Here is a 26,532-nt window from a genome sequence, read left to right as displayed (position 1 = left end):
CATAAGAAAAGTAAGATAACAAAGATGTAGTGAAAATGGAGGCTTTAGATAGTTTTCATTCAATTCACTTATCCCAATTCTCATTAAGTATTTATAAACATTCTCTCTGTATGTTTTTCCTGTCATTTTTTAACATGACCAATGTTTTATGGCAGTATTTTTAAGTCATCCTTGTTGACCTGAGTATGGTCATAGTGATTTTAACATTGCAATCAGCCATGGCCTCCGTGGCAACAAGGTTAGGTCAAACAGAGTGCTCCTGAGTTTCAGACACTTAAAATTTAATTTATCCAATACATCTTTAGTGAAGGAGAAGATGAAACTGCTGGGATCAGATCGAAAGCTATTTGATTCTGAGCAGCTTTCTAGAATTATTTACAGCTGCTACATAAGCTCATATTATGCTGCAGCAAAACAACAGTTGCTTCTAAATCTTGGGACATTATAGCTCAGATTTCACATTAGGCTTCAGATGTACAGTTGGTCTGGGATGATTTGCTCTGCTACAAGTCAGTCAGTATCTGGGCAGGGTGTTGTGAGATAAATGAAAATCCCTGGTTTGTTGAAAGTGGGCAGAATAAATCCCTACAGGTCACCCCTAGAAAGGAAAGCATGGACAATGCTGTGTTTTCTACGGGAAGACAAGACATTCCTCACTATCTTTTTGTCTGTATCCTCAATCACTTTCACTCAAATGCCAAGCTAAGACCAGTACATTTTTCTGGTGGTAGAGTACTGATTAATGGCTATAAATGTAACCCATTGTAACTTATAGTTGTATTATTTTCTGGGTTTTTTTTCCCTTAACTCTAGGGAACAACAACAGCAGTGAGAATGGACAATACCTTTCTTTGGTTAAGTTTGCAAGGATATGGAGAATTCTGTTTACAGACAATGTAGAGTGTCAGCAAGTTATAAATTCTGGAAAAGAAACTCTGAAATACATCTCCTATGGGAGTAGAGGCAGGGAATTACATGAAGACACTGGAAAGCATGTCCAACCAACAAGGGAATATGTTACACACTGCCCTGCCTGTTTCCATTCATTCCACAAGTCTGACCCTTGTTCACAGTCACCTGTGAAATAGTTGTGTCTAACAAGCTAGTGAAGGTTGCTATCTGAAATTAGATGTAATAGCTTTTCTAACCACCTTGGGAGTTAAACAGTTACCGCCTGTTTTGTTGATCCTGATAGCAACCCCATTATGGAACACCTGCCTTAGAGACAAAAGCTTCTGGCCTGATTGTTCAGCTGCACTGGGCACGCAGTGCACATGATGCCACAGCAAGATTTCAGTGGCCCTTCACCTCCAGGGTTTTACACAGGTGGGAGGATGAGGCAAAGAAAAACAAGAGAGCTCAGTGCTGCTTAAATTCTGAGTAACTTTACCAAAGTGTGTTGTCTCACTAGAATGCTTGAGCAAATTAATTTACAGTGGAGGACTGAAAGTTCAGATGGGTCATGAGGCTTTGCTCACTGATGGACATAGTACTGATTGCTTTAAATTTTAATCTCCACACTATAAAGCAGACATGATTATCTCTGATTATTAAAAGCCATCACTTTGCAGAAGAGCAGCTAATAATTCCTGGAAATCCCTTGAAAATACATGGAATTTTAAGAACTTCCCTAGCTCATTGATTATATAGCTATATGTTTTCCAGCAAGGACACAGGCCAGGGATCAATCAGCTGATTGATGGATCATAAATTAAGCTGCAAAATTATTTTGTTTATAAGTCATAAAACATGTATTTTTTAATTTCTTGGAAACTGTAAATCAAATCATTATAGTCTCTTGACTCTAGGATGTTATCATATTGTTTCAATGTAGACTTTAGACTTAGAATAACAGAATCATTAAGGTTGGAAAAGATCTCCAAGATCATCAAGTCCAATCATCAACCAAACATCACCATGCCCACTAAACTATATTGCAGAATGTCACATCTACTCATTTTTTGAACACTTATGGACATGGTAACTCCACCACTTCACTGTGGAGCTTGTTCCTCTGATCAAGTTGAGGCTGTTCCATCCATGATTATAGACCCACTTCAGAAGCAAATCCAAGCAGTAAAGTAAAAGTATGGCAATGAAGGTATAAAATTGACAGAAAGAGGGGGAGTGGGAATCAGTCAAAGGAGTGTTACCTGAACACCAACAGACAATGTTTACAAAAAACCCATGCAGGACTAAAGGCAGGGTGGCTGCAGTCAGGTTTTGGCTCACTGTATCCAGATGAAGCCGTATCACTTATCACCATGATCTACTCATTCTAAAAGTTTTCTGCTGGGCTACCTGTCTTGTAAACAAGTTACAAGCAGAGCTACAGTCAGTGCTGAAACACCAAATCTCCTGTCTTTAGAGATAGGATACAGTGACCAACTTACAGGATCCTTCCATCAGCTGTCTTCATAAGAAAATAAATAACGCGCTGCAAATTCTGCTCCAGTAACAGAGTGATTTCTCCTGAGTCTGTTGTTAAATACACATGCCAGGAACTGCAGCTACTGTTGCTCTCTTTCTGTGAGGGAAGGGAGGTGGCTGAGCAGAGCTGGTGTTGTGTTACTAATGCACAGATTGCGTGGATCTGCTCTGCGAGGGGTCCCATATTGTACCTGGGAGAAGCAGCCCCCTAAATTCACAGAAGCAGCAGCACAACATGAAACAGGTTGAGTGCCCTCATCTGAAACCCTCCACAATCACACAGGACATGTGTGTGCCCTGTGGCTTTGGTTCTGCTATTTGTATGAGTGTTTAAGAGAGCAAACAATGAGAGCAGGGGTTACTTCTATAGCACAAAGACTATACTGGTACCTCTCTGGTTAATGCCTGCCATTTTCTGTGTTCAAACTGTTTATAGATAATGAGTTTACACTTATGGGAAGAAAATTGCACACACAAATGTCAGTTTATAATGGCTCCTACAATTCAGTGTCTTGACTGATAAAAACTTTGAAAATATTTCAAGACTCAGAAAAACTCTACTTACAGCAATATGCCCTGGATAATTAGCAAGGCAGCAGCTACCACAACACATAATTCTTGTCCTTTTGAAATGAGCAGCCTAATTGACAGCTTTTGTGATTTGCTCAGCAACTCTACTTAGGGAAAAATGGCCTTTAAGGCACTGCAAGAGGTCAGGTGTTTCCACATACATAATTGGCAGAGCGAAAGACTGAGAAAAAAGAAAGTTATCTTTCAAACAAGGTTACCAACAGCAGCAGATTCTAATCAGTCTTTGCATATGTGCTGTGCAGGAGGAATCTGTTTACCCAGCACACCACAGTCACAGTGCCTACAGGAAAATTTCATAGTAGAATATGTTATTTGTTATCTTCCAATGTATACAGCCACATTGTCTGTCTCAGAGTAAACTGAAAAGTCTTGTTAACTAATGCATAGCCCTCAGGTTTGGCAAGAAAGGACTCAGGTCTTCAAAAAGTATACAAGGGGTTTTTGCCTAAAGGATCGAGTAAAGTCCAAATTCCTGGTTAGCATGAAGTACTTTCTTTCATTTAAGTGGAGACTGAGCATAGAAGTTTGCTCTGCCGGGCACTGTCTCCATCTGTTTCATGGTTCCCTTTCTGCAGCTGAACAAAAATCCCAAATTTCCAATGTCCTTGAACTCCTGCAAGGATGTTCAAAAGTAATAAAGACTAGGGCTTCAGGCCTTGTTGCTCAGGAAAGAGCACAGGTGACCAAGTACAGGGTTTCAACAGAAAGGTCTGAAGAAAAGCTCTTTCTGATATCAAGAATATAAAAATAAAACAGCATTTGGGAAGATTTATTTGTACTGGAAAAGCATTAGTAGAGTTTTGCCCATTTTTTTCTAGTTTTGGTTGAAGTAAATACCTTGGAAATCAGTAACATTAGGGGAAAACCTTCCTTTTGTTTTCTTATATTTAACACAGATTTTTTTTTGACAAGGCCTGTAACAAAACCTTCATTTTTCAGCTGTTCAAACCAATCAGGAAGAACACAGAAATGCCCCTGTTGCCTTTCTTTCTGAGAGAAGAAAATGATACAAACATAAAAAGATTGTAAGCACAGTGGAAAAAAAAAAGAATGGTTTATGGTGAATTTAGCATGTGGCTATGAGGAGCAGACATCTGAAACTGTAGGTAGAGATTTCTGCTAAGTTTGAGATAACTAACTTATATTGTAAACAACACAAGTCACAGTCTTTCTACCCTTCCAAAAGTCCAAAAACTGACATCTCTAGACATAAGCTATCACTACAGCTCTAACCTGTGGCGAGAAGCAGCCCCTCATTCTTGTCCCGTGCTTTCCCTTATACTACCCAGTTTTCCCTCCCGAGGCACTGCTGAGCTCCAGTGGTGCCCTGGGCACGCTGGCTGAGCCCTGAATTCCTGAGCCACGGGGGCTGTTCCAAACGGGCTGCCCTCCTCTAGAAACTGCCTTCTTGTCTCTCATTGAGCATGCACCACACACGTGGGGCTTGTAATCATTATTACCTTTAAAATGGATTGCAATTGACAGGAAGTGGACAATGAATTCCAGTTCTCTGCACAGCTATTTTCGGTGTTTAGCAGAATACGCTGAAGTCTGGAAACGTGCCAGGTGCATTGTTTGACCAGATGTACCATGAGATCTTATGGAACCCCACAGAATAATATAATGCTATAAAGAAAGCTAAAGCTGCTTGCTGTATGGGTTTAACAAGAAGAATCATATCAACACAAGGAAATCTTGATTTCTGCCAAAGGAATTATACTACCATGTCTTCCAATCTGAATTTCTTAACAAAATCCCTCATTATCTGACTGATGTTCCTGATTACTTAACCACACTAAAAGAATGTTAATCTGCAGTCTCTCTATATGTGACTCCCCTTAAATTTATGTGGAAATACTCTAATTGTTTCCCCTCTTTCAGCTGTGAGCTAGATGATGGATGGTAAGCAGCTAGAAAACATTGCTCCGAGAGAACTGATAACAGTAGACTTCATAACTATGGTGTATCAGTAATTACCTGCATAATTTATGGTTTATAGCATAAATTAGCTGCTATCCTATCCATAATACTGAAAATATGTCCACATAAAGAAATCTCATTAGAACATTCAGTTTTATACTTCATTCTGTAGTTTCCATTTTTTTCTCTGTTTTCCACACCTGTGTTAGTGATTCCTTAACTGAGAATATGCACATGTGCTCCTGTCTCATTAGTTCCCATCAAGCACATGTCCCTTTGTTATCAACATTTTATAATATCATATTCTGGTATCTTACACACACAGCCCTCTGAATGAAAAAAGTACTTTGGATCTATGAAGAAGAGAAATTCTTTTGAAAAACAAATCAAAACCCATTTTCTTTCATTTTGCTTAAGCACAGGCACTGGCACATACCCATGCTCAAATGTAATTCATAGCCTGAAGTAACCCAGAACTGCAGCAAAGCAGTATTTCTACAGAGAAGCTCATCTTGTTGAAAAATGATGTCATTTTTGATGCTGGTAGGCTGAGGAACATAATGCCATATGCAAACTAGTTTCCAAATGGCTTCATTAAAGTTTTTACAATCTGTTTAAACATTAAACATTTTCTTTAAATATTAATAAAGATCTTAGATTGTTAAGGTTATAGTTTACTCATTACAGCACAGTAGCAGATGCCAGCAGTTAGCTAACATATACCAATTGGAAGTATAACCTATAGGCCAAAATCTCATTGGCATATGGAGAAATGTGTAATGAACTTCCAAACTGAGACACATGCTGTAGTTTCTTTGAAAGGTGCCCTGAATCACAAATGAGACTCTCATATGTCTTCATCTGTGCAGTGGAGTCAAACTGCATGGGGCTATGTAAGTTACTGCAGAATCCCAAACTGCTTCATATAAATATGCTGATCATGTTATTTTGTCTTTCTTGATCTTCTCTCAAGGGATTTGAAGAGTGACCTCAGAAACATTTCTCCCTACTGTGGGTAGTGAGCACTTGTCCTTAGTGGCATCCATGCAAACTCCCAGCCTCATACCCCACTGATGTAAAGCTCATCTAGTTTTGTGAAGAGAACTCTCTCCAAGCCTGTAGACTCTCAAACCAAGGCCCTTCCTAATTATTGCCACCCTCCTCATCACTGCAACTGTGGAAAAACCAATCTAGTCCTGGGGTGTAAACCTATTCTCACATAATCAGCATGTGGTGGTGAAACAGAGAGGGGCACAGTTGAACATGCCATCCACAGAGGGTATGTGGTTACCTTTAGTTTTAAACATATCTTACACAGTCTTGTGTTTTGTAAAAGCTGACAATCACAATTCCCTTAAACATGTAGTTAGTCCCAACTCTCTCATCGGAGAATTTGTGACGTAGATAAAAAAAATAAATGTAGGATTCTTCACTTAAGTCTTTCTTAAATTTTCATAGGTAAACTAATTAAGTAGAGTTTTATATAATGAACCAAAGCCTCTTGGCTTTAATGAGATTTGGCTTATGCTATAAATGAACAAGTTCTAAATATAATGATAATGATAAAAGAACTCAAAACACTCAGTCTCTTACTTAAAATATAGTCATGCCCTAATGGTAATGATTTTCTCTAACCTGGAAACACAATTCACATTATTGAGTTAGGTTATTTTAGTACAAAATTTATCCATAAATTCTCCAATTAGGGAATGAATCTCTAGGTAAAATTATCTGTTTTGATCTGTTTTGTATTTCTATGCGTAGTACATTATACTGCTAAATTGGAGCGCAGTAAAATTATTCAGTGCAGGTTTAGATAGCTTTTAATGTTGAGGGTATTAGTAATAGATTCCTTAATTATAGCCCTGTGTTGCCTTACACTTGCATGAGTATGTGTCACTGTGTTCATAATTGCTTTCCTGCCAGGACACTGTGCTTGGAAATGCAATTAAGGCAGCTATTTCTGGAGTGGTTGGAGAGGCCACACTGGGATCCTCATAGAGCATCAAGAGTTTTTTGTCACAAGTGTGGACCAATCTCACCCAAAGAAGTCTGTGGGGTTCAGGAGCTGCTGCTTTTTTACTTTATATATTTTTAAACAGTGATGCTTTTACCCTGCCCAGAGAGCTCTGGGTCAAAGGGAGACCTTAAGGAACCTGAGCTCTAGTGTGATTTCAGACATTACCAAACTGCTGCTGACAGAGATCCATGCTTGCATTCTGAAATAATTTTATATGTTTCTTCTTTTTAATTTACACACTCTTTGCATGGCTGCTGATTCTTCACAGTTCTCTTTCAAGGGTGATCATCTGCAAAATTTCCTGTCAGCTAAAAAAACTGCACAAAAGCTTTGGTCCAAACTTTTTAGAAGTATGAAGCTAACACTAAAATTCTCAAACAATAAGCTGTATGAAGAAAATAAATACATGTAAATAAGACATTATAGTAGTCTGAGGCCCTTGCCAACATCCTGTCTTTTTAGTGACTGCACAGCTGTGTTTCCATTACACAATTAATGGATTTGGTACCTTCAAAAGGGACATTTGTACCAAATGGCAGCACAGTGCAAGAAATACTGAACAGCTGACTATGGCTCATCTCTTTCTCATGTACCTTCTGTGCACATAATTAAGGGCTAAAAAGCTCTTCTGTCAAAATTTTTGAGATTAAATGTCTAAATCATGACTAGGATTCAAATAAGTGCCTTGTCTTTGCACACCTTTTGGTACCTATCTACTTTCATTAACCTACAATAATGAAAGAGCATGTTAGTTCAAGCATCTATTTCAAGACTTGACTTTAAGTTCTGCTTCAGTCACACTAATCTAGGTGGGTTCACCCACCTTCTGCTTTCCCACAGATTCTTATAGAAGGTACTTTTAAGGCACATTACTTTATTTTCACTACAGATACTTAATTTTACATAAAATAGACTCTGTTTATTTCACTGTGTGTTCTTTTGTTGTTTTTTTTTTTTTTTGGTAAAACATTGCCAAAGAGACCACAAGTAATTTGGTAGACCAGAAAACCCTGGAAATCTTTGCAATACTTTCTCCAGCAGTTCAACAGCTTCTGTTCTGTTGGTTTCATTGCAGTCACATTATGTCTCATTCATCTCATCTCCACAGAGCCTGCCCTCCACATTACTGCATTGAGTGTAAAGGATGCTAGGTGAGAAAAGTCATGTACTCTCGTACTCAGGAAAAAACTGTGCCATGCAAAATCTTAGTTGCTATTCTCTTTTCTCAGTCTTTTTGTCCAAATGAATCATCAATTCTTGAATAGCAGCCTACATCAGGAGGCAGGGAAGCTGTTCAAAGATCACTGTAGGAATCAAACAAAAGAATTCCCCAAATTCCCACCCTAAACATGTAAGAACAGCAGTGTCCTGCATCAGATACCGAATTGCAGAGTAATTGCAAACAATACTGCCCAAGGATAGTACTACCATTGGGTAGCATTCTGCCAAAGCTGAGACATCAATAATAGGTCTTTAAGAATAATAAAAGGAGTTTAATACCATCAGAGTCTCATACTATTCAACACTGTTTAGAGCAAGAGCAATTCTCAGAGTGAGGATGCTCTGCCTACATAAGAAAGAGGTAACGTTTTATGTCCATTCCCCTCCAGGCTCTACGTACAAACTGTACAGTGTATATATATATGGAAAATCCTGAACAAATGACTGTGGAGGTTATTTAGTAAACACTCCTTTATCTTGGATTAGGTACTGAAAAAAAAAACACAACATGTCATCAGAAGAATATTCATAAGAATACTGCTACTGCTTTCTGGTTTAAGATAAAATAGATTTATTCCTATTTTACTGTTCTGCAGCTTTTTTCCTCAGAATTATTTTTACAGACTGAAAGGGAAACATCAATATTGGTAGCTAGAAGCTACAATATTATTTCTGTGGAACAGATACAAAGAGGGCAAGTATTTGTCCTGTAGTAGTCAGATTTGCAGAGAAAAGGAAATCTTATGGCCCTGAAGAAAAGACACCACAGGCTTCATAAGAATTCTTTTTTTTTTAAATTCCTGATAGGTTAAAGGCCCTCATATTTGTTTCTAGTTCTTAATATGTCAAAGACTAACTGAATTTCTTTCCAACACCCAAAATCTGCCAAGGAGAGAAACTTGTTTTTAATAACACACTTCAAGATTTAGTATTAGAATATATTTCCCCTCAGCAAATTGAAATGGAATAAATTGCAGTTTTCCTCCTTATAAATTGAACTGATTGCTAGAGGTTAGGACTGTGGTGGCAAGTCACAGAAAAAAATCCAAACACTTGAGAGGAGTGAAAGGGAAAGATGAGCTTGATTTTTTAATTTTGAAAAATCAGCTGTGGTTGCTCTAATTCAAATATAAATGCAGAAATGCAAAAGATCTGTTAGTTCATTGCCATTTTGAAGACAACTAGATTGCATTAATAATATTCTAATTTTCCTTTGGTTAGAACAGTCATGTTTTAACACATCTATGTCTCCTTTGTTACTTGAAAATTGCTTTGGCAGAACCACAAATTGTTTCTCTCTTTTGCTTAATAACAATATTAACAACTTAGCTGACAAGCTGTAGAAGCAACAGCACCATCCCCTCCCTTTTGGTGGTACCTTCCATTCAGGTGTCATTATTAGCTGGTTTTTAGGTACAACTTATGGCCTGATGTAAAACAGCAAAAGTGGGGTTTGCTGCAGGAAAGGGAGACAGTGATCTAAAATGGTTCTCTCTCTTACAAACTGAGCCATGTCGAAAAAAACCCAACTAGATCCAAATTCTGTTGAAGGCAGCATTTAATTTAAATGTTAAATTCAAACTTAGCTGCCTAATTTTCAACATTTTTGGTTTAAATTTCTTTTGTCAAGAAAAGCCATTCAAGACCAATAATATTTTTAGCAATAGGATTTGCCTTTATATCTGAGGCCAACATTTTTTCTCTGCTGTTGCTACTCAGAAGTGTATTCTGTGCCAGTTGTTCATCCAGCTTCTCCCAAGCTGAACTTTGATGCTGGTGGGTAGATTATGCCAGAAAAAGTAACTATATTACAGAAATGCAAAATATTGTTGGCCTTTCCTTTCCCTTGGTGCTACTGCTTTCTCTATTTCTTTTTCCTTTTCCCTTCCCCATTCTTCCTCAAACCTTGTGAATCCCTTAAGCCTCCCAGCTCTGTAAGGCAATGGAAAATTATTGTGTGCCTCCGATAAATCTGTTGGGGTGAAATTCATTTAATTCAGTAGCAAAGCCTGCTGATAAAAAAGGCCAGAATTTTTCCCCAGGACATTAAAGGTCTTGTAAGAATCTCTCTCTGCTGCTGCGTAAGTCTAGAGTCAGATATGCTTGGATATCAAAATTAACACTATAAACAAGTTTATATTCTATCACAAATTTGAGTCACTTTTGATGATTCTTTCATCTAAGCATGTTATTCAGAAACGAGCATTATATCTCTATGCTGTGAAGATTCATTATAGCTGCATAAGATTTCAAGTACGATGTTCAAGTTCAAACCTTCTTTTTACAATTTTGAAACCTCCAATCTAAAGAAAATTAAATAAAGCTAATTAGGCTATAAGAAAGGCCTCTAAAATCTCAGAAAAATTATAGTAGTTCAAATTCTAACTGCATTTTAATTCAAAACAGTTAGGGAAAAGCAATTTTCATCAATTATTGATTTATCAATATCCTTGATTTCATGGAACATTTTAATAGCTCTGTTCTAATTAAATAGCATTATTCAAATATAATAAATTTTAAAACCATCACTTAACATTGGCTGCTTGGGGTTTTAATAGCTCTCTATCACCTTCAATCTCTCTTTAAAAGTATAATCAATTTTCATCCTAACTTCCTAGCAGCTGTTGGACCATGGAAACTCCCCATGTTTGGTGCAGGAATATTCAGTGCAGGATGTGCCCCTGGGACAGGTGGTGTTTCTCCATGTTGAGAGCAAAATCACTGTCCCCAGAGAAGGCTTGCAGATACGTGCAGGAGGTGGATGACATTCCTTCAGCAAGTACTAAATCAAGTGGACAAATGCAGCATTGCCATCAGTGAGGAAAATTCACTACGTTTTGCTGGAAGGGAGTAGTGGATGTAATTCAGCTTTTACCCAATACCCCCACATCAACGTTGCTCCCTTCAGAGAAAAGAATGCTGTTTCTAATTCTGCTTTTACCCAGTCCTGTCATACTAACTTTATTCCCTTGAGATAAAAAATTATCTTTAAAATATTAGGATTTGAAAAATCTTACATTTCCCACCTCCCCAGCCACAAGGGGACTGTGGTATAGATTGTGATCATTTTCTCCTTTTGATGATCCTTTAAAGAATTCTATTTTTATTGCAGCTGAGCTTGGTACTTAGTGTGTCCCATCTTCCAGGTGCACTAATTACTTACCTAGATAATCTTTCTAACACTCAGTGAAAATATAAGTAGTTCTATAAAATAAATGGAGCTGCAAAAGCCATTCTGCCATATCTTGTTGCTCTAATTGGCTTGAACTTTGTGGGGGTTGAGGGAAGGAAGGAGAAGGAAAACAAGGTGGTTTCCTTATCTTGCTCAAAAGATAAAGCTAAAACAGCTTCTATATCAGATAATTTTTTCCACCTGACTTAAAATAAAACATCGATATAAGATAAACTCAGTGGTTACAGCAAGGCTTAAAGTGCAAACAGCCTGGATTGATTCCTTCCTCTGCCAGTGAGAACTGAACTGCAAGTGGCACTTTCCAGAAGAATGTCCCAACTTAAAACAAATTTTTTTGCACATCCCTCTTAGTCCTTACAATGGCTGAGAGTGATAGAAAAACTAAGCATATTTAGCGAATTATGTGTTTTAAATACATAAATATTATGTCAGTTTTACTATAAATCTTTTCTAATAACCACCATTTACAGAGAAAATTACCAAAGCAAAGCAAATACCGGTTTCAGTAACTCACTGAGCTAAAAACACCTAAACCAGGTGTCTGGATTAATTCTAATTTTGTAATTAATACACTACTCTTGAATGTGTTGACATTGGTCTTTTATTACAGCTCTTACTTTAAAAGTATAAGCAAAACTATGGACTTTGTAGAGATATAAAAATGTCACATTAAAAATGAGGGGGGTTTAGCTGAAAAATTTTCTTACTACTTTGTGTATATTAAAATGGTTTTTAATATAATTTTCTGTTAGCCTTGGGAAAACTGATGGTGGCAAATGAACATTTTAATGCTGATTTCATTTAGAGTAGAAAGAGGTTAGTTGTCTGTGTGTGTGGCAAAGGAAGGGAGTTTATGGTTACAGACAAACACTTCTAAAGACTCAATATCTAGGACTTAAATCCTAACTTTTTCATCCCATTAAAGTAATCCCACTTGCAAGCACACATATTCAAAATAAAGAACATTTTTAAGCATTTAGGCAGACCGTGGACCATAACATGGACCTGGCCCATGGCTACTCAGACAAAAAAGGACATTGTTCAGAGGCCACTGTGTAGTGTACAACTCCTTGGGTGACCAGGAAATTTTAAATTCCCATTGAAAGCCTATTCCTCCCATTTTTCTGCTTCTCGTCAAAAGGTCTTGACATCTCATCTTTAAAATAGTGATAGAAACATTCAAGTGAAAGTAATGATCATTTGGGGAAATGCTCCTGTGGAAGGTGTTGCTGAACATGGTTTTCAGAAGATCTCTTTAGATCAATTGGTTTGTTCTGGAGGGATTTGAGCTGCACAGCACTGGCAGTTAAGTGGTAAACAATATCTCCATTGGCTCTGTATTACTGTTGTACAAAACACAGAAGCTGAACACTAAATAAAATACTATGCTTAAATTTAGGAATAAAAGTGAAGTCATGAGGAGAGTAGGTAAGTTTTATGTCCTATCTGTAAGCATGCTGTTCCAGCAAAAGCCATGCAGATATCACTTACGTGATGACAATAACTAGTTCTGAAGCAGTTGAGGGTTTTGTTTGGGGTTAGTTTTTGTAGGCTGTTTTGGGGTTGTTGGTTTTTTTGTTAATTCGCTGTGAGAAATTTGACTCAGTTGCACTCAGTGAATAAATGTGGCCTATGAGTGAGTGATACACTTTTAAAAAGAGAGAGCAAACTATGTGGGGAACACAGAACAATCTGAATGAAGATAACGAGATAGTTTTACCATTCTAAGGAGATGAATCTTTCACGAGAGATCATATCATAGCTGTGCCTGAAAAAGGAGGGAGCCCCACCTGCTCTAAATGAGCTATTGAAATAGCACCTGGATTTTTGCTACACAAAAGGAGAAAAGTAGTCTGGATTTAATCTTCTAGCAAGCAGGCAGTGCTCTGATAGTAGAAGATCAAAATATGAAGAAACTAGAGATAAGAGAGGAAAAAAAATAAGCAGCACAGTTCAGCAAACACAAAAAAAAAATCACAAAAAGGTAAAGCAAGGCAAGGAAAGGCAAGGAAGGAAAGGAAAAAGACCACAGAGGGAAAAAGGGGATTTGGATTGTGCTTGCTCTTGCAAGAAATTAATTGATGTCCAGCAATACAATGACAGCACTGGCTGCATCTGACAAAGATGGTGTGGCTCCAAAGTGTCACACACACTGTGAACAGCAGCCAAGGAACCAACAGGCCTGTGCTGGAGGGACAGGACACATCACCCAAAGAGCAAAGGAACAATGTCCTGCTCTTGGGCAGGGGAAACACCTGGTCGGGAATGAGGGGGGCTTTCTCTTTAAGGACTGTTTACTGAAGTGAACCTGGAGGTTTGAAGTAGCAAGAAATAGGATGTACGTAGTCAGAAGAAGGAGGTGAAGTTATAGAGGAATGTAAAAGATGCACTAAAGTGGATTCATGAGAAATCCACAAAGGCTGCACCATGATCTGATCACTGGGAAACAAGGGGTGAGAAGGTTAAAATCAGCCGCGACATGAAAGCACTTCAGGCGAGAGTAAAAGCTTGAATTTACTGTTAAAGATTGAGAAAATGGATAGAAGGAAAGCAATGATACAGCAAAAATCTGTTTTCCTCCAAAAGAACGGTATGTTAACAGAAGTTTGGAGGATACAGGAAATAAAATGTAGTTTCAGAAATTGTGTTTATAAAACACATCAATAGTAGATCTACTTTGCATTTTTTTTGGTCTTGAATGAGATTTTGTAAATTAAGAATGAAGTATCATTCAGCTTTAAAACCTCTGGAGTATCTTTATCTTATCCCAAAAACTAAAGGATGCAGTTGTGGCTCTTCTTAGCCAGAGTACCCTTCCCTAAAAAGGTTTTCATAGATACACAAATAGCTATTTTACAGGTATGGGGAACCTGTCATGGCACTGCTGATACATTTGTCTAATGCTTCAAATAATGCAACAGGTGACATTCCCACAAAGACATGGGCTCATGTTTGCTCCCAAATGGAAATACAAGGAAATGCAAGGATTTATCATTTCTAAGGGTCGCAAGATCCCACAATATTTTTTGACAACTAGTTCCTCTCACTTGAATTGAATTGAAATAATTTAAGACTGCTAACCTGGAAATAATTTTTGCGTTTCTTTTCATGTTGTTCAGTATTACAGCACAAAATGGGGCCTGTGGAATGTGGGCCTGGGATAATTGATGGTGCTGCCATGAGGTCCAAAATATCTTCCCACACACTAATGGGTTTTATGCCATTTTGCCTCAAACATTTGTTCTAATGATTATGACAACTCTCATTTTTCCTTTGTTAAATCTTAGTGACTGTTATTGGATATTTATATTTGGAAGCACAAATATATTACAAAAAATACATAAGCCCACTGAGCATGAATCAACATCTCCATAGTAACATTCTGGATAGTGATGTTGTAGACAGACTTGCAAACTTCAGTACTAACTCTGCATCAGCATTTGTTAGCAAAAAGTGACTTCAGAAGTGAAAAGCCTTCCTCTTTTGACAGCAATTTTTTCCAGATGTGGATAAATAGCAAAATTTATTTTCATTAGCTTTTATATAGTCAACTGCAAAAGCAATCAAGGACATCCCCTCAGGGCAAAAGAGTATTTTTGCATTGCTTGTTTTTTCACAGAAGAAATTCTACCCTAATCATGTATTTTAAGCTTATTTTATAATACCTTTAAATTATATCTTAAAGAGCTTAGTTTGAAATAAGTATTGATATTGGTGTCCATACAGTGCAATAAAAGTTTCCTTCTGCAGGATAATATTCATGGTAGTAAGACTATATTACATTTTAAGTGCACAGGTTCTTAAAAGTCCACTTAGGAAATCTTTTTTTTTCTCTTGGCATTATTATACCCATACTCAGGAGTGGATTATTTACAGCCACTTTTGTAACCAGAAGCCATTTCCCAGGCTCACCTCTCTAAGCATGAGGAAGGCTAAATTCCCTCAGCTTCCTTGCAGTTTGTACTTAAGCTTTTATAACTTACTTGCTATTTATGTATTTTATCATTTTCTATGTCAAGGTTTTGTACATGAATCAGAGAAAAACATGCAAGCAACCATGATTTTTAAAGTTAAAAGACAGCCTGTACACTGTACAGCAAATTAGGTGATTTTAAACTCCACCCTTGAAATAGCAGCAGTTTCTGTTCCTTTCATCTAAGCAGTTCTGTATTCCAAGGGAACCTGGGATAATCAGTAGTTTGTTACAGATATGAGTCCTAATTATGTTCTTTCTCTCTCTCTCTCATTTAAGTTGTTCGAGTTCATGAATATTTTGGCTGAGAATGTCATCTTATGTTACATGGGACTCGCACTATTTACATTTCAAAATCACATCTTCAATCCTCTTTTTATATTTGGTGCATTTGTATCCTTTGCCTTCGAGAAGTATGTATCTATGTACATGTGTGTATACATCTATATATATAAAAAGAATGTATGTTCTACATGGAAAAAAAAAAGTCAACAAGCAAACCAGTCAGTTCCTTGCATACTAAAAATCAATTTTTTGTGAAGTCCAGGGGCATTGATCTGTATTACCCACATCTGAATAACTGCCTCAGGGCACACTAGTACATGTTCTTTGGACAGTTTTGCTCATCTGCTACAAGGCAAGAAGCTTTAAACCAGCTGAGGAAATCTTTCCACCGATTTACAAGCAGGTGGGAAATTGCGATGAGTTTCAGGATGAGTGTTGGGACACATCTGTGGGACAAGTCCAGGCACACATCATCTTCTTGCCTATCTGGAGACAGTGTAGACCCACAAACTGCAGAACTGCCCCCAGACAGATGTGTGCCATAAGCAGGACTTCCCTAAAACTACTTAAATATTAAGTCCTTAAAAACAAGCCTTTGCTCAAGCTTTTCCTTGTCTATATTTGATATCCCTAGAGTACATGGATTTATTTATACCCAAGAGATTGGTAAGAAAAAGTCTGTATCTTTAACTCTGCTGTGGTTTCTCAACAAATCTGTGGCTTACTTGTACAGCAGTATAGATTTTTTTCACATTGACAATTTATACAATGATTTTTTTGGCTCACAGCAGCAGCCCTTTGCTTGTCACTTTTTGATGAACTGTAATAGCTTTGAAAGTTGGGATCATACTCTTTCCTACAGTAATTTTTATATGTAATTTCTAAGCAAATAACAAGAACGGCATCAGAGCTCCCTTGGCTGCAGGTTGAGTTGGATGACCCCAAGGGCCCATTGCACCACCCCCCAGCAAGGCAGTACCACACTGTGTCCTGCACTGCTGGCATGGGAAGGCAGCTGTGCACGGGAAGTCAGCTGGGTGTGGGAGCAGCGCTCAGCACTCCTGTGGGGCTGTGCTGCAGAGCAGTGCAGGGATCTGACCCTCTCAGAGCCAACAGACCACACAGCAGGGCCAGCTGGGCACAGGGCGTGTGAGCCACCGCTGCTGATGCAGCTTCTTCCAAGCCCAGAGGACCCTTTGGCAGCTCTTGGCCCAGCTGATGTGATTCACACAGACATCCCCACTCAAGAGCTTCATCTGTGCTACTGCCCACAGTGCGTCTCAGGCTGGGGGGGCCAGAACTGCGCCCGAAGAGTCACACAAAAGGGGAGGGCAGAATATGCTAAAAGCACGTATGAGAAACTCTTGAGTGCCTTCTTCTAAATCTGATACAGCCTCATGTTTCTAATGAAGGTAACTTTTGTGATGGTTTCATGGAAGAGTAATAAAGAACTTCATTTGAAGAACCTTCTCAAAAAAGAAAAAAAGCAGAACATGCAAGGACAATATGAACCATGAGGAAATAAGGAAGTAATAATCAGGTCCAAAAGCACATTAATTCATTGCAAATTGCTGCTCAAGGAGATAATGCCATCTCTGCAATTGATGATGGGCATTTTACTGAAGGGCTCAAGATGAAGTCACATATGACACAAATGTGGTGAGTAGAAGTAGAGTGATTGAAGTGGGATATATTATGTTGAGCATAAAAGCAGCATGTCTGGGGAAGGCAAATCTCTGCCACTGCACAGTTTTATTGGAAGAAGGACATGACATAAAAAACATGATGGAAGATAATATCACATTAATTTTAATTACACTTCAAAAATAACTTTAGAGAAATATTGATTCCTCCACTATTTTCCTCAACATCTTACCTTTTAGGTGGCAGCTTTTGTAGCAAGAGCTTGCAACATATACCCACTTTCTTTCCTTTTGAATTTGGGTTGAAAACAAAAGATTCCCAGGAACTTTCAGCACATGATGATGTTTTCAGGTAAGAGCTATTTTGGTATTTTTCCTGTCCACATTTAACAAATGACAAAAATAGTCATCTATCACTAGAAAAAAAACATATTTTTTGCTAACAATTAATTATCTTAAAATTCAGAGTTGTCTCTTCAAAGCTACCAAAGCAAATGGATGCATTCTCATCAACTTCCCTGTGCTCTCAACCTATTTTAATTAACTTTTTGGAAAGCCACCACCCAGGAAGGTCTTTCAAACCATTGTCCCCCATCTGTCTACACTTTGATGGCAATTTGGGCAAACCACATTTCTGTGCTGTGTGGTTTCAGAGGCACCTGGAGTATCCCTGACAGTGTGCTTACATACGAGGCAATAGATATCTCACTTGGACAGTGTGAGTATCCACGCCCAAATCAGACATGGCCTTTGGCGATTCCTTTAACTTCAAGAACAGTTCTACTTTGAAACATCAGACTAGAAGAGGTTAATTCCATAGACCTTTTCATATGTATTCCAACTTGATAATTGATTTTATTGATTTGTTAAGATTGTAGAATAATAAAAAAAAATTAAAATCCAGAAGAGGGAGTCATGTTCTACTCTGATTTGTACATCATCCCCAGAACAGCTAAAATCTCATCTGGATTCTGCATTTTCTGACTTGTACAAGCTAGAAATAACTCCACTTGACTTTCTGATGCTAGTTAGGAAAAACTAACTTACAAGTTAAGAATATTTGTTCAGTAAAAGACAGAAACACAGATCCCCTAAAGCCTTTTATGACATAATTTTCTAAAATTAGAAACCCAGCACTTTTGTCAGTTCATTTTCCTGCTCTTTATATAAAAATCTATTTGAAATTCTTATGGATAAAAGTTCTTGATTGACAGCCTTGACGCACAGCAACCCATTTAGCCAGATAACAAGTGAAATACAATGAGCCACATTTCAAGCTTCCTCCTCAGGAGTACTCCACATCGGGGGGCCTCATTTGTGCCTCTGTAATTCCAGCTCTCCAGAGAGCAACACAGTAGTTCATTTCTGTATCCATTCAATCCTTCTGCTAAAAGCTGCCACTGAAAATGGCAGGTAATACCAGTAAGACTGTAGTGAGAGATGATGACACATCCAGTGGGAACTGCCTTTCAAACCACCTGCCCACCTGCCACTGTTGGCTGGGAACGTGTGTATGTAGATCACTTTAGGAAAGACAGCAGGGGGTCAACTAGGCAAGAGAATGAAAAACAGCATCATAGCATTTCTTGTCTAGTTTCTGGGCTCATTTTGGCTTTTGTTTCACATCAGCTAAAGCAGAGAATTAAAAAGCTTCTGAAGTGTGTCTTATTCTTTAACTTTTCTGTCCTCATTCTCTGTAGTCAAATTTTATTCTCCACCGAACAGGAGCAGAAAGCAGGTGGCAGCCAAAGAGTGAACATGAGAACTCACACAGTAGCTTTCCAGGACAGTCTGGCAGCTGAGAACTGAAACAGTGGTAATGCAAACGTCTAAAATGGAAATGTTAAAATTCTCAGAAAAGTCATTTTTAGCTATTCTTGAAGGAAAAAATGTCTTTACAACATTATAATAAAGTAAATGGCATCATCTGCAAGTAGAATAGTAAAACCTGACTGTCTCTCATACTGCCAGCAGCTGCACCCTTCACAGAACACTTAGGATACACAGATCTTCTGGGTAATTGCACTTTTTAAGATCCACCAAGATTTGTGCTTAGTTGCCAACAACATTCCTATGTTCTATAAACTGATCATATATATATGGTGATAAACAGAGAACAATGACTGCCAGCAGACAGAAGTGTTTTTGATATAAGTACACAAGAAACTTAATTTGAATTACCTACGAAAAATCTGTAGCAATAGTCATAGAATAGTTTGGGTTGGAGGGGACATTTGGAGGTCTAATCCAACCCTCTGCAATGAGCGGGGACATCTTCTACTAGATCAGGTTGCTCAGAGCCCCATGCAATCTGACCCTGAGTGTTTCCAGGGTTGGGGCATCCACCACCCCTCTGGGCAACATGTGCCAGTATTTTACCACCTTCACTGTTCTGTTGTAGCATCAGGTTCGAATCAATCACAGGGGGAAATGGGCTTCACTCACCACAGCATCACACATTCAAGTGTAGAAAACAATGAATTTGGGGATAATTTTGTTTTCTCTCTTATCACTACCAAGTAAATCAAACATTTACTGGGTTTTTAGTTAGTTTTATTGCCACAATCACCAAGGTGATTGCTGAGAAAAATTGCTGAAAAAGCAATTAAGGTCAGGCAAGTGCATTGTCAATTAATATTTGATTGTAACTTACTCTGCAAAAAATTCTACTGAGTCATTAAGTCCTGATTTGTAAAGAGTATTAATACATTTGAAAAATGGTAGAAGTGTTAGGCTTGGAAGTGGATTATGTAGCATTTTGATTTATCACGTTCTTCATCTGCTTCTGCCACTCCTCTAACAACACATTACAGAGGGTGGATTCACTTCTACAACTATGTTTAATCATGAGTCCTGATAACATTCCATTGTAAATGAAAACTTGATTAGTCCTTGTATAATTAAGCTTGAGCTTCTCAAATTAAGTTGAAAATCAGCTCAAGTGAGCAGTCCAGCAGTGTCTGCCCAAGTGAAAAAGAAATGTTTTAAATTCTTAAATTGTAAGGGAGATATCACCATTCACTGGTGGTCTATGCTGCATGAAAAACACCTCATTTCAACTTCAAACCCTACTATGATGCCTTTAGCTATTAATAAAATTAAAAAGGAAGAAAAATTAATGGATACAGATGAACTTCTTTATGGCAATATGTGTTTGGTACTGAGGCATCACTGCAACATGACCAGGAGGGGACTATTTCACACATGTTCACTATCTCACTATTGTACCTTCCACTCTTTTTCCAATATCTTTATTTACTTTTTATTACTTTCCTCTTCTCTACAGCATAAAAATCAGCAACAGAGAGGCTCATGGGACACAGTGCTACAGGGATGGTTGCTGTTAATACAAGACATCACAGCAGCAGTAGAGTCTGAAAGGAAGGAGTACAAATGCAGAATTAAAAAAAAAAAGAATGCCAGTGTAGAGGTAGCTGTTGTGCAGGCATTTACATCTGCACACTCATACAGACACGGAGGTTGGAAGTGTCAATGTGAATTTTTCCAAGAGACATAGATATGTAAAGAAATCAGCTAAATAGAAAACAAGGAAGAAAAGAGCAGAAAACTACAGTTCAAACCAAAACACCAGATTTACCTACAGAAAGTCTCCTTTCCTGGCAGATTCTCTTCACATCAACAAGAAACACTACAGCCCCCAAAGCTCTTCAGAGGGCTGGGCTTGGAGAGCGGGGTGTGTGTGGAGTGTGAGCAAGGGATGCCCAACAGCCCCATGGGACTGACCGGTTCTGGGGCCCCTGGCCCTGGGGTGGCTCACCTTGAAGGCTCTGACACATCAAAGAACATCACTTAAAGGTGAATCCATAATGACTGGCAGAGCCAGCAGAAAAACCTGATAGGAAATCTGTGAGAGAACCCAAGGATGAATGGATCACAGCACAGATGTGGAGCTGCTGTCAGTGCAGCATCTCGGAAAGATGAGGAGAGAGAATCTCTATTCATGGTTCATGAGAGCATTTTCATTCTGCCACACCACTCTCCACGTGTAGCTGAGGTACCAGTGTCCACTGAATCCAATCATTCCACTGTGCTTTGCTGGCTTTGTTCCCTGAGATGTTACAGAAAATCTAATCTTCCTTGTCTTTCTATTTCAGCATCTTAACGTTTTCCGAGGTTGTTAAAATTCCCTTCCTTCATTTGTGTTATTACCTGGAATATATTTTGAGATGATAGATAGATAGATAGATAGATAGATAGATAGATAGATAGATAGATAGATAGATAGATAGATAGATAGATAGAGAGTTGTGTCCCTTGCTCCTCACTGAGTCTTTGCATTTTAGGTGTATTCATCTGCTTCCCATTGCTTTAGTTGAAAGCAAAGGCTTTGATTATTTATTTTACTTTAGATGTGATTTCAGTTAAAACAGAACTAGCTCTTATAGACCATGTTGAGCCTCTTATAAATGAAAAATGCAGTGAAAGCACTCACTGTTTTTCTAAACTGAAGAAATAAATAGCCAGTCCAGTGCTCAAGAAGCAGAGATATGTTAATTAAAATTTTTTCTATATCCTCTCTTATAAAAAAATGTTCTAGATTTAATGTTGCAGTTGTGGAAAGCAGCATTGTTTTCCACTGAAATGCAGCTGGGACAGTCATCCAGATTACCACTATAATCACTGAAAAAAGGATCTTTTCAACAGCAGTTCATTCCCTTCTCAGACACGTTTAAAATGAGCTGAGATTTTTTTCCCTGTAAGAAAATACCAAAGCAACTGCATCCTCAGAGATGTCTTTTATACAAAAGCACATCCAAGGACAAGCCCAGTTGCTGATTGCAGTGTTTGGAACCTGCTACACAGACTGTGCAACTACAGCTGGTTCTTCCTTGCAGAAAAAGCTTTGTGCTGTTCCCTGGATAAACTGCCCAGCTTCTATAGCAAATAATTCACATTCTAGCTATGTAATCTTTGAGCTTTAGAGTTCTAGGCCAAAAATAGCTGCATTTAGCAGTTAATTAAATGATTCTGCATATGCCATCAGTGCCTTACAAGAGGTTTAATTACCAGATTTAATCTCTCAATACTTGCAAAGTACTTTTTGGATTCGGTATGTATTGTATACATGTAATGACTTTCTTTTCTACACTTATTTTGCACAATTTTTTTAGAAAATAATAAAGTAAATTTAAATAGATAAATGAAAAGCATTGGAAAATATAGAGTATTATTTGTATTATGCATCCTGAGAGCTGGAGGCACTAGCAGGTTTTTTCCCCCCCTCAATCTTTAAACTGTGTGAAGACCTATTTAGTCAGTTTATTACTACCTATGGGGATTTTTTTAAACTTGTTTAGCTGTTTTTGCCACCTTTGTAAGTTCTTGTTTATTCAGTCTCTGTAGGTGTATAATTTTACAACTATTATAATATTTCAAGTACACTAATTTATTCTGCATCCCCTTTTAGGTACTTAAAACCATTTTTTAAAAACTATTCATTGTTTTTAAGCCATATTTTTGCTGACTGGTCTTAGCACATTGAATTATTTTAAAGAAATGTGTTTTTTTCAAGCAAGAAACAAGCAGCATATTTGGGTACAGGTTTTAATACCAATCCTCTTTCTCTCTTGCACCTGACTTCATAAGTAGACCCACTGAACGCAGGATATAGATTTCTTTTTCAACATGCATAAAGTTCAAATTACTATTACATTTGCCATTATTCAAGACAATGAACTCAGTGGATGTAAAGCAACTGTGTGATTACTAGGTGAATATGAGAGTACTTTCACTGACCACTTTTTGCAAAGTTGCTTACATTGCAATACACCCCATCCCTTTAATCAGCACAACTCAGTATTTTACAAGCAGGATTACAGTCTGAAAATTTCCTCTGCCCTTGGAACAGGATTTGGACTGAAAAAAGTAAAATTCTGTTTTTACATGCCATTAAGTTCATCAACCTTGTCTTTTTCCTTTGTCAGGTTTACGTGGTGCAATAGCATTTGCATTGGCCATTCGAGACACAGAGTCCCAGCCCAGACAAATGATGTTCACCACAGCCCTGCTCGTTGTGTTCTTCACAGTCTGGGTGCTTGGGGGGGCACCACACCAATGCTCACGTGGCTTCAGGTCAGGTTAGTACCCTCCTTGCATCAGTCACTAAATCCTTGCAACTCTCTAATGCTTGCATATGTGCTTTTTAAGAGTTTTAACAAGCAAAAAGGAAATATTCGTATACCTAAGAGAGGCAGGTTCCTCCCAGGTTTGCTATGGGTTTAGACCTAGGTCAGGCCCATCCTTATTTCCTGAGTTTGTTTCACTGCTGTTCCTCTTAAACACCGTGTTTAAATGTTAACAGTGTCCTCCTCGCTGTTGAAGAAAGAGCTGTAAAGGCAGATTTTTAAAAACACTTCATAGTCAATTGTATTCACAGAGAGGGATAAATGACAAGGGGGGGTTAAATGGGTTAAAGTGTCCCTCTAAGTGTGCTTTTTTGAAACCCAAGATTTAATAATGACTATAATGCTATTGCTGAGTTGTGGGTACTTCATAACCCAGTTAGAACTCACTGCTATGACTCGTAAAGATCACCAAAGAAAACCTCATTATCAAAGCAGGCCTGCAATTCACAATTCCTTATAATTTATTCTATATATAGCATATATTTTCCTTGTTTACAAAATGATGTCTGATTATCAGTCTTCATATGTCAGACTCTTGCTATAAAATACGAGCTGAAGATAACCAAATTGGAGCTTACACAGCACAAATAAAACTTGCAGACAAAATAAGGACTAGCGTACGAGTTTACTGTATAAACATAAAATGCAGGCACCCATATGCTGTGTAGGGGCTTTCTATTTCTGTGACAGTTTGATTCTTTTTCATGACATGTCTCATGTCCCATAATGTCAATCAAGTTCATCACAGTTTGGATACACTCTGGCACCATCAGCCGTCTTTCTGAGATCTTCCACTTTTCCACTGTCAGTCAGCAACAGAGTTTATATAGCAACAGAAACATGGATGAGGGGCAGAACTCTCATTAGGTCTTGGGGACAAAATCAGTTTGGATTCTATAATAGTAGATGAAGGAATACTTCAGACAATAAAGGAAGGGAAAAAGGCAGTGAACAGTAGTCATGTGTCTAGTCTAAGGACTTAGGTCACTAGATGCCTGTCCTGGTTTAGCTCTCTGGGTAATTTTAAATAAACATTTTAGTGATTTCACTAACACAAGCAATTTAATTGGATTTAATTTCTTCTGCTACTTAATGCTACCCAGAGGTGCAAAACCCCACAAGACCACAAGTGAATATTCTCATATGAATTGTTTATACTGTGCAATGCAAGCCATGTGCTTGTTTCTTTACCCACCTGTACAACAGGTTTTACCAAAGGCACTGAAAGCAGACAGTCATTATTGATTTGAAATGCTCATCTCTTTGAGGATCCACTCTGAATCCCAGTAGATCTTCCAGGCATTTTTTCCCATCAAATAAATTGCTTTTATAATTGGGATATAGATTTTCTTACTACAAAGCTATTAGGTTCACAATTTCCAGTTAATTTCTTGACATCAGAGCATACAGCTTCACAAATTATGAGGTGGTCAAACCAAGATAAAATTTTAAGTAGACAAATGTATCCTGAAGCTCTGATTTCTCTTTCTAGTTAATATACTTAACTTTCTTTATAATTTATTACACTTCAAGATAGAATTTTGTCTTTAGCTACCAGCACTTGTTCTTTTAGTCTTAAGTAATTTTGCTAAGTAATTGTATTTAAAGGTGGTGGTAATTCCTGACAGTTGATACTTGTATGGATTTTGACAGACTTGGGTTTGCTGAGAAAGTTCTGGGGCTGCTGTAAATTACACCACCTTGTGTGGTGTTGTGTACCCCCCCAGCCTGTTTGCAGCTGTGCCTGAACAGCAATTCTGAGCTGCATCTATCCTCACATTTCTTTCTATAAAATTGGAAGAAAAAGATTGTGTTTTTCAACCTAGTTTGGAGGGTTCACGAAGCAAGGGACACTGTATTACAAGCATCCAAAATGTATATGATTGTCTCTGAAGACATTTACTGCAATGGGTTGGTGTGTCATCAATTACAGAAAAAGGGGCTGAAGCCAGGGAAGGGCAGCAACTCTGTCTGTAGGCACACAGGAGGGAGACCTGTCTCACAGGAGCCCTTAGTGCTCAGCTGGTGTGAACTTACAGCAGGCTCCATCCCAGGCAGTTTGAAACTTCCCCTCTGTGGTTCCCCAGTGCTTCAGGAAACCAGAGCTACCACTCTTGGTCAAATCCAAAGCACAGTAATAGAGCAGTTAATCTAAACAACTAGAAATAAAGTTATTCACATTAACAAAATAAAGTGCTTATAGGAAATTAAAAATACGTGGTCGCAGTGACTACACTGGATTTCCCTATGTAAGCTACAAGTTGCTGTATAGGTAACCCTTCTCAGGAAACAGGAATGGTCAAAAATACCATGGTTTAGCAAAAACAGTTTCAAGCTGAATGTGCTTTTTTTGCCAATCAACTCTTTCATCATAAAATGATTATCCAGCAGGTAACTTATTTAATTGAACAGGAGGCATTCAGAGACTAAGAGAGGGGAGCATGTGATTTCCCAGTCTATTTAAATGAATTGAATCTTATTCACAGCTTTGTGCTCACTCTCCCTGTGTGGAATAGGCTACAGTTTCCCCAGTAGTTCAGGAGAGGCAACTCTCAACTCCTCAAGGCTGATCAACTCAGTCTTATCCTGGAGTTAAATGCTTGAGTTTATATGGTACAGAACAACTTTTGGGGTTTAAAACATAAATAAATCTATGCTCCATTAAGTTGAATATGTGTAAAAATAACATAAATTAGAAACAACTCACACCAATACATTTACCCTTTGCTCTACCATAATGCATTACAGTGTTAGTCAAGACAAAAGACAGTATTCAAGATCTGTACAGCCTTCTTACTGTGCATTGTTGTCTACATATTGAGCCATGTTTCAGTTATTTATTGCACTCTCCCTAATTTACACTGTGAAGTTCTTATGATGGGCTCTTAGTGTATAAGGGAATAGAACAATGATAATTTTAAAATAATAGTAGGAATTAATTGTCATCTGAAAAATCAATCTTTGTTTCCATAATAACTGGAATTTCCATAATCTTTCATCTCTCCTCACAGCAATAGCATCAGATCTGCTTTTGTTTTTAGTTAAAATTTAGCATAACATAAATATAATCTGTCACTCTATTTTTAGAGATAAGATGATGTGTCCTCAGA

The 26,532-nt window shown here is 38.0% G+C and overlaps 1 protein-coding gene across 1 annotated transcript in view; it reads left to right on the top strand.

Annotated features, from left to right (window-relative positions):
• Window positions 1-26,532, top strand: part of SLC9A9 (solute carrier family 9 member A9) — a 164,962-nt gene that overhangs the window by 74,513 nt on the left and 63,917 nt on the right. The window contains 4 exon segments of the mRNA XM_071566866.1: window positions 15,628-15,741; window positions 17,517-17,628; window positions 23,222-23,332; window positions 23,335-23,374. Coding sequence (XP_071422967.1) covers window positions 15,628-15,741; window positions 17,517-17,628; window positions 23,222-23,332; window positions 23,335-23,374 — 377 coding nt within the window.

Source organism: Pithys albifrons, chromosome 11, assembly GCF_047495875.1.
Source record: "Pithys albifrons albifrons isolate INPA30051 chromosome 11, PitAlb_v1, whole genome shotgun sequence".
Classification (NCBI taxonomy): Eukaryota; Metazoa; Chordata; class Aves; order Passeriformes; family Thamnophilidae; genus Pithys; species Pithys albifrons.
The sequence above is the reverse complement of the archived record's forward strand: the minus strand, read 5'-3'. Positions and strand labels throughout refer to the sequence as shown.